Here is a 12,136-nt window from a genome sequence, read left to right as displayed (position 1 = left end):
ATATATATATATATATATATATATATAGCGTTCCTACTTGTCAGTTTTTCACCTATCGCGATGGTGTGTGGAACAAAACCCCTGCGATAATCGAGGGACTGCTGTATTTTATGCAACAAAGGAATAAGAAAATGAATGAAGGAGAAAATCTGAAGAAAATCTACAAAAAGGCCAAATGGTTTGGTGGTACCTCAAACAAAAACGAGAGAGCATTCTCAATTTAAGACCAGATTTAACTCACCGCATTACTGCAACGTCAGCAACGATTTGTAAAGACGTGCTCTGATTGAAAAGAATCTGTGCAAAGACTAACTTTACAACGAGCCAACAAACAATTGTACAGCACGCTGTAACGACGCACACAGCAGGTGGCTCTGTGTCAATGAACAGATCTGAAAACAAGCTGAGAGGAAAACAAGTCCAGTTTTACCACCGCGGGCAAGTTCTTATCAAATTAATAAAGTGTTGATGAACTTCAATGTTCCTGGCATTAAAAAAAAACGTCAGCCTCAGCTGTTCGATACCAAATTATTATTTCCAGATGAACACACAAAAAAATTGTGGATTATTCGAAGAGCACGAGACATAGGTGCATCGGAGCGTGCACGGTTCTCTTAGCAGAAAAGGGAGGCTCAGTTTTTGTTTTATTGTAGGTATAAGACGGGGATTTTATGATAAAAAGCTGGAAACAAGTGGCTATTAAGAATCATCAATTAATTACTGGTACTCAAATATTCAATAACTGCAGCCCTAATTTTATCCACTCACAAAAGTAAGCAGATAGAAGAGTGGCCCATTAGGACCAAAATGAGGACCAAAAACACAGATTTTTCTTTAACTCAAGTAGTTTGAATGCTGCTAAGTGCTTGTTAAATGAATTATAAAAAGGTGTTCACACGTTATATTTTAAGTGAACATAATGAAAATGTTGCAAAGTTGTAGCACAAAAGGATGAGCAAAGAAAATCTTATATACCGTATTTTACGCCGTACACGTCGCACCGCCTTATAAGTCACATCAGTCCAGATTTGTCTAATAAAAGTGGACTTTAACAGAATTTAACAAGATTAACCCTTAAACAATTATTCGTTAGCTCGAAATTATAGCAAATGTGTGTTTCAGTTTAATTTTTCGTTAATAAATGCACGTTGACGGTCAAATCAGCTGCATTTCAAAAGCCGATACGCGGAAGTTGGGAGTGTGCACAGGAGGACTTGATGTGCATTTATTTGAAATTTAACAAGATAACCATCTAAAAACAATTATTTGTTTGCTCATCATTATAGTAAAGGTGTGTCTCAGTTGAACGTTTACTTAATAAAAGGACTTAACTGTCAAATCAGCTGCATTTCGACGGGGTGACACAGCGAAATTAACCTGATTTGACGGTTGCTCCAGACGCGCTGGACGAAGACGGCATCTATAGCAAGCCGATTCCGTCATTAATAGCCACTTTAAGCCATTACATGACAACAGCATGCCATACTACTTGAGTGCCATCTAGCAGCTGAAAATGGTAGCGTTTGAATGAAAACGGTCATATCTCAGCCAAAAATTGGTTTAGAAATATGGAAAATAATCCATAAATATGTCACTTCGGTGTATAAGTCGCAGGGCATGCAAATTACGCAAAAAAAAACTGCGACTTATAGGCTGAAAAATACGGTATGGCGTTTTTGATTAGGTTATACTTTATTTTTAAATTATTCAAAAAGTGTTGCAAGAGCAAAGATATAGCTGCCCAAAACAAAAGAAAAATAAAATGAACTGCTTAGAAAGTGAAAGCAAAGGATGGAAGCAGAACAGGAGGGCTGAAGCACAGACAAACCTGGTATCCTCCACCTCCTCCCTTTCTCTCTCCTCCAACAGCTGCTGGAGTCTTCAAGGAGGGGGAAAAGGTGAAACCAGAGAAGGAAGCAAGAGATGAAGGAAGAATGGAAGAGAGAATAGTCAAAGAAAGCTCTGTACTATGATTTAGGTTTTGATGAACAGCTCAGGGGACACTCCTCCAGTTTAATTCATCCATCTGATATGAACAAGTAGCCACTTTCAGACCATGAGGTTACCATATTTACACTTTGCAACAAGAAATGTCTCTCACAGCTGAAAACCTACAACTGTTAACCAACCCAATGTGTGGTCAAAAACATGTTTGATACCGACAGACACGAGCTGCAGTCACTCACAATCACTGACAAGACGCTAAGTACCCACGGACGGTTAAGATAGATATTTTAGAGACACTGTGTGGAAATGTTTTTCTCTTAATTGCCTGTTAGCAGGAGAGATCATATCTCTCCAGTTTTAGCTTCTCTAAATTGGCTCCCTGTCAAATTCAGAATTGAATTCAAAATCTTACATCTAACCTACAAAGCCCTCAACAACCTAGCTCCATCTTATATTGGAGATCTTATTGTTCTATATTTTCCTAACAGAGCACTTCACTCTCAGACTGCAGACTTACTTGTGATTCCTAGGGTTTCCAAAAGCAGATCTTTCAGTTATCAGGCTCCTCTCTTATGGAACCAACTTCCAGTTTCTGTCTGTGAGGCTGACACACTGTCCAGTTTTAAGACTGGGATTAAGACCAAAGTTCATCCTCATTAATCCAGGAATAAATCCAACAATGTTCAGTCAGGTCATCTGGACGGTTTCTTTTTTTTGCCGAGACATTTCGTCCTTAATCCAAAGGACTTCTTCAATCTGAGGAGCCACCAACAAACTGAATCCCACAAACAGCACACTCCCATAGTGTAAAAAAACAGTTTGTTGGTGATGAGATGGCCTCAGGAGCCCGCCCTCTCCCCCGTCAGTTCCTCGGAGGCAGTCGTGCCAAAGTGGTTCAAAACACCAAAGTTCATGCTCAATAATCCAGATAAAAATCCAACAATGTTCAGTCAGGTCATCTGGATGATTTCTCCTCAGACTGAAGAAGTTCTTTGGATCAAGGATGAAATGTTTCAGGAAAAAAGAAACCATATATATATATATATATAAATATATATATTAACTTTCAACATGAACTGTGCATCATCTCATCTACAAATCAGGCCTAAAAGTCAAGAGATGACAAGAATTAACATTTTTTAAGAATATTCAAAACATACAGAGATGGCTTCTTGGCAAAACATTAGAATTACTTTTTGAAAAATCTAAAAATTGTATGCTATTAAAACTAATCGAGGTTCCAGTTAAAAACTTAATCTGATGAATATGTACAACTGTGCAACAAAACATCCGCAAGATAATTAATATATAACCAAAGAGTGTGTCGGCTCAAATGATCCAGCATCGCCACTTTATCTTTTTTTTTACCTCTTCTTTTTCTTTTTCTCTCGTTTCTTCAGTTTCTCCAGGTCTTTCTTTGCAAGTTCAATGACGTCTGACGTCTCCTTCTCAGGGGCCATCAGACTCGAGGAGAAGGAGCCGGGCCCTGCATAGAAAGACTGACGGCTTGAAGCACGGGACAGATTCTTCCTCAAGTTCTCATTCACAGCCTCGCTCTCTAGGAGTTTAGCCCTGGGGAAACATCCCAGAACAGAGACCAAGACATTTCAGTGCAGTGTGGTTTGAATCTCAGGGAGGAAAGGGAGGGTTTCACTTCACAATATGTTTTGCTTTGAAATTCTTTGGTGACATTTCATTACAAATATGTTTTATGCACTATGAAGCCCATTTATTATATTTTTTTACATGATAGATGTTAGATTAAAACAAAAAATATATACTGACAGGATAATAAGACTTCACTGAAGCACATGACTGTATTTTTGAGACTGCCTCCATACAGATAAAAAACTGACCCTGTGGCAGTAACTATATTTTGCACCCCTAGAACAATGCAGATGATCAAAAATAAACTCAAGTTCAAATTCCCCAAAAAGATCTGATCTGCATGGCTACAAAACAGAATCTGCTTAAATTTACTAAAAGGATAAATAAGAACGAAAAGCAAAACAGAGACGAGAGGGTAAGACAAAATAAGTCATTGAAGATCGATTGCTTTTACCGAAGGTCTTCAATCTCCTTAATGTAACCCTGTATCAGGTTTCCAATTTCCTCTGATCCTCCTTCACCTGGAGAAGAAACAGATTACAGATGTGTTTTATTGCGTAAATGCTTTTAAATTTGTGACAAAACTACAGACAAAAGAATCCAGAGTGGAGATTCTGGTGTGACGGCAGCCTTACCTGCCCTGGAGAGAGCCTGGTTGGCCTGGTCACTGAGCAGCTGGGTGAGCCGTGCACGCTGGGCGTCAATCGTCTCCTGCATGGCTTTGACTCTCACCCTCAGGTTGCTGTTCTCCGTCTGCAGCATGGAGTTCTCGTGGAACATGTCACTGAAGCTCTCAACACCATCCTCACCCACCATTCGTTTACCCTGCAGGAGGTAACTAATTACTACCTTCGGACATAAAATGTGATTTTATTCAGTTCTGAGCCCCCCTCCCTCACCGTCTTGTACTCCATCAGCTCCATCTGCAGTCGAGCGATCTCGGTCCTCAGAGCGCTGATCTGCTGGCTGGCCTTGTCCTGGTTCACCATCACTTTGTTCTTGATGTTGCGGGCTCGGTTGGCATATTTCAACGTGTTTAAAGTTTCCATAAAGTCACGATCAGACGGACTAATACACGCAATCATCACCGTTTGGCTAAAAATGAAACAGAACAACAAAAAAAGGCATGACATTTCTGTTTGATGCAGCTATCAATGATTTTTTTTATAGTGTGGATAATTTTTACCACTAAAAATATATTGATCTGTGAAAAAGGTCATCAGTAATATGTAAGGTGGTGCAGATAGTGCGTTGAACACCTTAAGTTTGGAGAACTAGTTAGTCTGACATGATGGATGAGCTAACAGCTAGTGTGAAGGCAGCTAACACCAATAAAATTGCTGCTGTCCTAAAACAATTCAGATTTACAGATTTTCAATATAATAGCTCGTGAAAATGCATTTTAGACTTGTACATACCAGTCAGCTCTATGACACAAGGTTATTTACATTAAATGATGTAGGTATCGACATGCTTAAATTGCAACAGCAGCCAGGTGAAGCACTCTCAATGAGCATTTTCAGAAGGAATAAAACATTTCTGACAAAATAACCATGTTTTGTGATATTAACACTATAAAAAAAAATTGAAGTTTGATTTCCGTCGTTTTTTTTTTTTTTTTTATGCCAAAGATGGCAAAATCTGCTGTCAAAGTGGGTCCACTTTAATTACCCATTGTTAGCTCCTCAATGCAGTTCAGGTGAGCCAAAGTGTGTAGCCATTTTGCTTTCTTAAAATCACTACATCTTCTGATTGTTCCGAAGTCGGGTCACGGGGGTCAGGCACAAACACCAGTCAGAGCCCATCCCCCCACCGGAAGGTGCAGGGAAGCTACTGGGGAAACCTCCAACACACAGACATCAAGTCGGGGGGCTAAAAGTAAACCCGCACCAGTTTGGCGCCTCTCAGCATGGGCAACTCCAGAGTGGAATAAGGTCCAGCCCCCTCAAGGAGAGCTGTGTGTCAAGGTGAGCCCAACTATATCTAGTCGGTACCTCTCAACCTCATGCACAAGCTCAGGCTCCTTCCCCGCCACAAAGGTCACATTCCATGTCCCAAGAACCAGCTTTGGTAAGCAAGGGTCATGGAGTGAAAGGCCACCCGCCTTTGGCCTTAGCCAACTTTTAGCTTTTTGCTGCTTATTAGCCAACAGCTAGCTCAAACACAGCTAAACCCAAAACAGACGTCGTTCCAAATGCTATCAGTAACCGGTAGAATATGCTTCATAACTTTTCCACATAATCCTACTTTAAAACGTCTCAACTGTTCATTCAATAGTGGATTCGAAGAGTTTCTTTAAGTAAATACACAGTTGTCCACCAACCTGTTTCCTCCTAAGGAGTCTTGTAGGAGTCGAGTTAGTTTGGAGTCTCTGTAAGGCACATGAGAGGTCCGCTTGCTTCGATCACCTAATGCACTGATTACATTTCCCAGAGCAAGCTGAAACATCGGCAGAGAACCCACAAGATGATCGTTTAAGAGTGATGGAGAAGTTTTTATTTAGTACACAGATACAACAATCTATATTTAAATTATATAAAAATATTAAACAGACTTCATATTTGGTACAACTGTAAAAAACAGACAAAAACAAACACAGCTGGAGGCATTTGTAAAACTGAAACACTAGATGGCACCAGAACATCCCAGATGCTTTCTAAGACGCTCCAGTCCTGCTAAACTGAAAAAGAGCAAAGCAGCTCACCAGTCCACAGTTGATGGAGATGCCCTCTTTGGCTCGGTCTCCAGTCGCTCCAGTTCTCTTTAGTCTCTCAGAACCAGCCAGGTCCACAAAGTGAAACTTGGCGGTAAGTGTCTCGTATTCGTCCATTTCAGAGTTTCCATTAGAGACCTTGTTATCATTCTCATTTTCTTGCTGACAGAAAATCAGAAATATAAATGAGTTGTCAGTGTTGAACCAAATACACGTTCACATTAACATTTCACTGGTCTAGCAGAGTTATCAGAGCCCGTACGAGTCCAGCGTTAACGTTTCGGTGTGCGGCTGCACTAACATTGTCGGAGGCACAGACACGAACTTGGCACAGGTGGATGGTGAAAATGGCGTGGGATCGAGAGCTCTGAACATTCATCTGAGTGCTGGCTGTCGTGCGAGAAAGAGCTCCCAACTTCAGGCACTGCATCATCTAAAGAGGAAGACAAACACATGTCAGAATTAACACGCATAACTAAGTGTTGCTTTCTGAATTAAACAGAGCAGGCATTACAGCAGTATGTAATTTTATATTTCAGCAGTACTGTTAATTAAAATGCTCTGCGTTTTACCTCAGCCTCTGAGGACACGGTCCGTGTGGTCACTCCAACTGTATAAATTCCTCCGTTGGCATCTTCGTGGATTTTAATGAGGGATTTTTGTTTCATATCTCGTGTGGAGTCAAACAGATCCAGAACTTCCTCATTGTAAAGCTACAAGGAAGGAGTCGGACACAAAAGAAAAAATTAGAAACTGACGTGTCACTTTAAATCTAGTATAAGTTATCCATATTCAGATACTTTAATGGTTTACTTGCATCTTTACTTTTTTGTCACTTGTGTATTTATAAGAATAACTTTTATGGAAGCTAAATAAAAACTGTCCACATACTAAAACTGAAGATCCACTTTTAGAGCAATATTTTATTCTGAAATGTCAGCTTTAAAAAATAAAAAAAATATGGTTCAGTTCAGACTGAACATTCTCCCCAATGACTCGAGCAGCTTTCATAATCACAACGATGACTTTTAGAGATGATTCCAAAAAATAAAACACTTGAAAAAAAAAAGTTAAAATACAGAATAGTGTCTTCACTGTGTGTTTTGGGTCGTTGTCACATTGGAAACTGAAGCTTCGGCTCATTCTGAGGTCCTGAGTTCTGTGGAGCAGGTTTCATTGAGGATCTGTTAAGTTTTTGTTTTATTCAGTTTTCCCTCAACCCAGATCAGTCTCCCGCTCCCTGCTGCTGAAAAGCACTCCGTAGCATGATGCTGTCACCCCCGTGCTTTACTGTGTAAGTGGTGTTCAGCTAGTGATTGAGCTGTGACTGGTTTTCTCCAGATGTAACAATTAGAAACGCCACCAAACAGTTCAATTTTAGCTCGTTCAGATAAGAGGAACTTGTTCCTTACAATCCAAGAGTCCTAAAAACATCACACCACCTGCAGTGGCGGCAGTTATGGACTAAAATCTGAAGCAACCATTTCCTGTCTGGAAAGTGACTTTGTTTATCCCAACATTTCTTATAAACGTTACACATTTGTTTCCAGTCTCCAGTTTTAGGTGTTCTACAGGGATGTGAACGGTGTCAGTCTGATTTAGCGGAACATCTGTAGTTCCTGTTGACCCCTCCAGACCAGAAGGAGATCCACCACTGCGCAGCCACCTAACCCATCCCAATCCCACGAGGACAGCTGCTGTACTTCAGTTGTCAGAGCTGAATTTTTTATGTGACAGTGTTGCTGTCACGGTTTGTTAAGTCATCAGCATTATTGAAGTCTGACCCCTGATCTTTCTGGATGGAAAACATTTTAATTTTGGTTACCTTTTTGTCCGAAAATAAAAAATAAACAAGTCTATGGACAGATAAAATGAGACGGGTGCGTACCTCAAGAAACTGTGCATTGATTTTAAACTCGGGCGCTGGGCGTCCTTGCTCCTGGGCCTCCTGGCGCCGCTCTGCAATGCCCTTAAAGAGGTGTTGAACAGCACGGGGAATGATACCCAGCTCCTCATCTACTATGTTGACATCGAAGCCTGTCCCCATGGTGTACGTCTTCCCTGAGCCAGTCTGCATGAGGGAAGGAGACATTTTTATACAAAAGTAAAAACTCTGAAAAGTGATTCTCAGCCTCAAATTTGAAAACTGCTGTTTAATAAAATAAGAAAAAGGTTTTGGTCATTTATAAAACTCAACTATTATTCTGTATTTTCCAGCATATAAGTCAGTTTTTTGCATAAATGTGTTAGTCTTACGACTTAGACGCCAAAGAGATTTATACGTTTTATTTTTTCCATATTCATAAGGCAATTTTTGACTGACGCTTTAAATTTGGAAGAACTGCAACAGCGAGTCCACCCGTGCACACTCGCTTCACTCAGCTGGTGCAGGCGGAGGAACGCTGGAGAGCTAGCAGCTTCGGTCGAGCGGGCGGGCGGGAGGGAGGGAGGATGGATGAAAGGTGTCACGCTGCCCAGGCGAAATGAAGCTGTTTTGACCAGTAAAGCGCATTTATTAAGGAAAAGTTAAACTGAGACACACCTTTACTATAATGTTGAGCAAACAAATAATTGTTTTTAAGTGTTAATCTTGTTAAATTTCAAAGAACTGCAACAGCGAGTCCTCCCATGCCATGCACCCTCGCTTCACTCAGCTAGTGCAGGCGGAGGGAAGCTGGAGAGCTAGCGGCTCCGAATGGATGAATGGATGGCGCCGTGCCGCCCAGGCGAAATGAAGCTGTTTTAAACCATTAAATAAACGCATAATAAACAAGATAGGTCAGCAGCGATGCATAATAAGTGTGACTTGTACGCCGGAAAATACGGTAATTGGAGAAACTGAATTTTCTTTGTAAATAAAATATAAATGCTGAGTGATTGTGGAAATTTGCTAAAGAATAGATGTACATTTGTTAAAGCAGAACAAATGCTAAAAATCCGTTTAAAAAGTGATTTAAATTCATAAAGCTAGAGTTAGGAAACTGTAGTTATAGGCTAAAAGTAGCAGTGTAGCAGTGGTAGCTAAAAGCTAAAAAGGAGCAAATTTGTAGCTAAAATTACAATTATCAAAAAAAGAAGCTAAAAGCTAACTTTTTTTTTAACTAGCTACAAGCTAAAATTCTCTAAACAGTGGCTAAAAGACACAAAAAGGTAAATAAACGCTGAAACTATCAAAATGACCAAAAAAAAAAAAAAAAAAGGAAAAGTATGCTAATGTAGATATAGGTGAACATTTTTTTATTTTGAAATGTATAAAAATACAAAAAACAAATGTCACAGCACACTATTCCTGATCAACATGAATGTTTTAATGAATGGCTAAGAAAGAACAAAGCAGGCAGAAGCAGTGTGACTGCAAAAAACATAGAAAAAACAGGAAGACAATGCTGGCTCAGCAGTCACACAATAACATCTGAAGAAAGAGTTTTTAATAAATTCTGCTTTTTGTAATGAGCTCCCTTACGCATTTGACTGTATATCAGTTCTCATATAAGACCCTCAGAGTTTACAGATGATAAACTTCAACCAATCCTTTAATCTGGTGAAATTAGGCTGTTTCTCCTTATTTACTCATCAATTATTAAATGCATCACGCACTGCCCATGCATTTACAAGTTTAAAGTTAAAAAAAGGTCTTGAATACTCAGTTTTACAATCTTCTACTACATCTTTCTTTACATTGAACAGCTTATATATTCTGAGATTAAGAACAGATTTACTCTCACTCCTCCAGATCTTTAAAACTCGTTTATAAATACAACACCAGCAAGGCTGCAATCTAGTCACGGAGCCAAGTGGGTCATTAAATCCAGAATAGTGAAAAGGGAACTGTCTGAGGAAAGCAGGACAAGATATTCACTGCGAGCTCTGCAGAAATTGTGGGTTAACAAATTAAAGATGTATAAATGTGAAAGAGGTGTGAGTACACTTCAAATCCCTTCTGATTCGTGAATGCCGTACAGCAGGAACTTCGTTTCCATGGCGATCAAGAGGAGGATGGAAGGTGAGGTGGGTGCTGCAGAATTCAAACTTGTATGTCATTTCTGACTTTATTAAAAGTTTGAACCTGATTTTTTAAAAACAGTGATTCATTTAACTGGCACCATAGCTCAGTTGTAGAACTGTTGCATTTCAGCGAGAAGGTCGGTTCGTCTCATTTGTCTTTATGCGTCTCTGTGATGGACTGGAGACCTGTCCAGTGTGTCCCCCGCCTCTCGCACAGTAACTGATGGGACATGGGCACCAGTGACTCCACGACCCAAAAAAGAAGAAGCAGGCAAAGATAATCGATGGATGGATGTTGCAAGAGTGCAAGTTTTTGTAATACTATGCCACAACATTCCTTTAAAAAAATCTATTTTATATAAAAATGCGTAATCGTGTAATAAAACAGAATAGCAGTTTGGTGTTCTGGATAAGTTTTCCACTTGTTGCATTTTTTACTTTTACTGCTTAGAGTGCCAGAAATCTATTTTTAAACCTCTCAGTCAACCTCTCTCCCACTCTCAGGCACAGAAACAAACGCCTTCCATCCACTCAGAGAAAATGCACCGTCAGCACTGCAGCTGTGAGGCCGAAGACTTGCCTGCCCGTACGCGAACACGGTGGCGTTGTAACCCTCGAAGCAGCCCTCGATCAGCTTCTCTGTGCAGGTGGTGTAGATGGCGTCCTGCTGGGAGTCCATGTCGAACATGTAGTCGAAGGTGAAGGCCTTGTCTTTACCCAGGATCACCTGAGGCTCTCCTGGCATCACGTATGTGCAGATGTGACATCCTTCGATCTTCTCCCTGGCCAGCTGAGGACGGATCCTACAGAGAGGACAGAAACGATCATGAGGCCGTCTCGCGTTGGGAGTGCTGCTGCTACCAAACATGACTCAGGGAAAAGGAAAAAAAATAAAGATCAAATATGGTCTTTTGCAAAATTGTCCCCTACAGGACATTGTAATGGAATTGTGAGGACATATATCTGTTACTAGGCCTGTCACGATAACAAATTTTGCTGGGCAATTGTCTCAGAAATTATTGCGATAAACGATAATATTGTTTGAAATTTGACGATAATTAGTAATTATTGTCAAATTTAAGAAATGTTGATTAATTTTTGTGTGTAGTACCTTTTTTTGACCACAGTGGCAGTATAAGACAGTTTGAACCAAAGGATGGATAGTGAGGGAGTGAGCAGCGCGTCTCTTCCAAGAAAAATGGGAGAGAGGCCCTTTAACGTGACATGGGCTGTCTCTCTTTGGTTCTGAAAGTGGTGGACGCCCGGTGTGGTTTGAGCTTTTAGCATAGCATTTTTCACACAAAGCTTTTAGTAAAAAAAAAAATCAGTAAACAAGTTTTTAGCTTCTTTTTGCAGAGAAAAACAACTTTTTACATGAAGGCATGTGTTTCAACCGTGAATTTTGGAGCTTCGACAAGACGGAGGGTTTTTTTCCTCGAGGTCGGCCTGTTAGCTTAGCTTCTCATCTTAGCTGCTTTTAACAATCCAAAAACGTGATTTTGGATCGTTAAAATGGATTTTAAAGAGAAAAGAGAAAGGGAGGGGTCAGTGAAGAGCACCAGAGTTGAGCTTTTTGTCGTCCAGTGTCTTCAGTAGAAAGAGAGAGACACAAAGAAACGATAAAGTTGATAAATGAAAATGAGGTTGATAATTTTTATCATACGATTAATTGATTTATTGTTTATCGCGACTGTTACATCATTAAGAATGTTTTGTTTATTCAGCATAAAACATTATAATGAGGTCAAGACAAAAACAATAAAGTATACCCATTACTATTCAGCTGTTATTCTTTATTTGCAGTCAGAATTTTCAGTTCAATTCTCCTCCAGCAGAAATTAAAATCCAAATTTAAAAAAGGTA

At 39.9% G+C, this 12,136-nt stretch overlaps 1 protein-coding gene across 1 annotated transcript in view; it reads right to left on the bottom strand.

The window, feature by feature from the left end:
• Positions 1–11,141, bottom strand: part of kif21a (kinesin family member 21A) — a 45,612-nt gene extending 34,471 nt beyond the window's left edge. Inside the window, exons 1-10 of the mRNA XM_037683104.1 lie at positions 10,854–11,141; positions 8,157–8,339; positions 6,841–6,981; positions 6,570–6,701; positions 6,260–6,430; positions 5,879–5,994; positions 4,455–4,650; positions 4,191–4,380; positions 4,010–4,076; positions 3,316–3,519 (exon numbers count right to left, since the gene is read on the bottom strand). Coding sequence (XP_037539032.1) covers positions 3,316–3,519; positions 4,010–4,076; positions 4,191–4,380; positions 4,455–4,650; positions 5,879–5,994; positions 6,260–6,430; positions 6,570–6,701; positions 6,841–6,981; positions 8,157–8,339; positions 10,854–11,141 — 1,688 coding nt within the window. The remainder of the gene's footprint in view (positions 1–3,315; positions 3,520–4,009; positions 4,077–4,190; positions 4,381–4,454; positions 4,651–5,878; positions 5,995–6,259; positions 6,431–6,569; positions 6,702–6,840; positions 6,982–8,156; positions 8,340–10,853) is intronic.
• Positions 11,142–12,136: the final 995 nt, after the last annotated feature.

The sequence above is a fragment of the Nematolebias whitei genome, chromosome 10 (genome assembly GCF_014905685.2).
Source record: "Nematolebias whitei isolate Nwh7 chromosome 10, NemWhi1, whole genome shotgun sequence".
Taxonomy (NCBI): domain Eukaryota; kingdom Metazoa; phylum Chordata; class Actinopteri; order Cyprinodontiformes; family Rivulidae; genus Nematolebias; species Nematolebias whitei.
The sequence above is the reverse complement of the archived record's forward strand: the minus strand, read 5'-3'. Positions and strand labels throughout refer to the sequence as shown.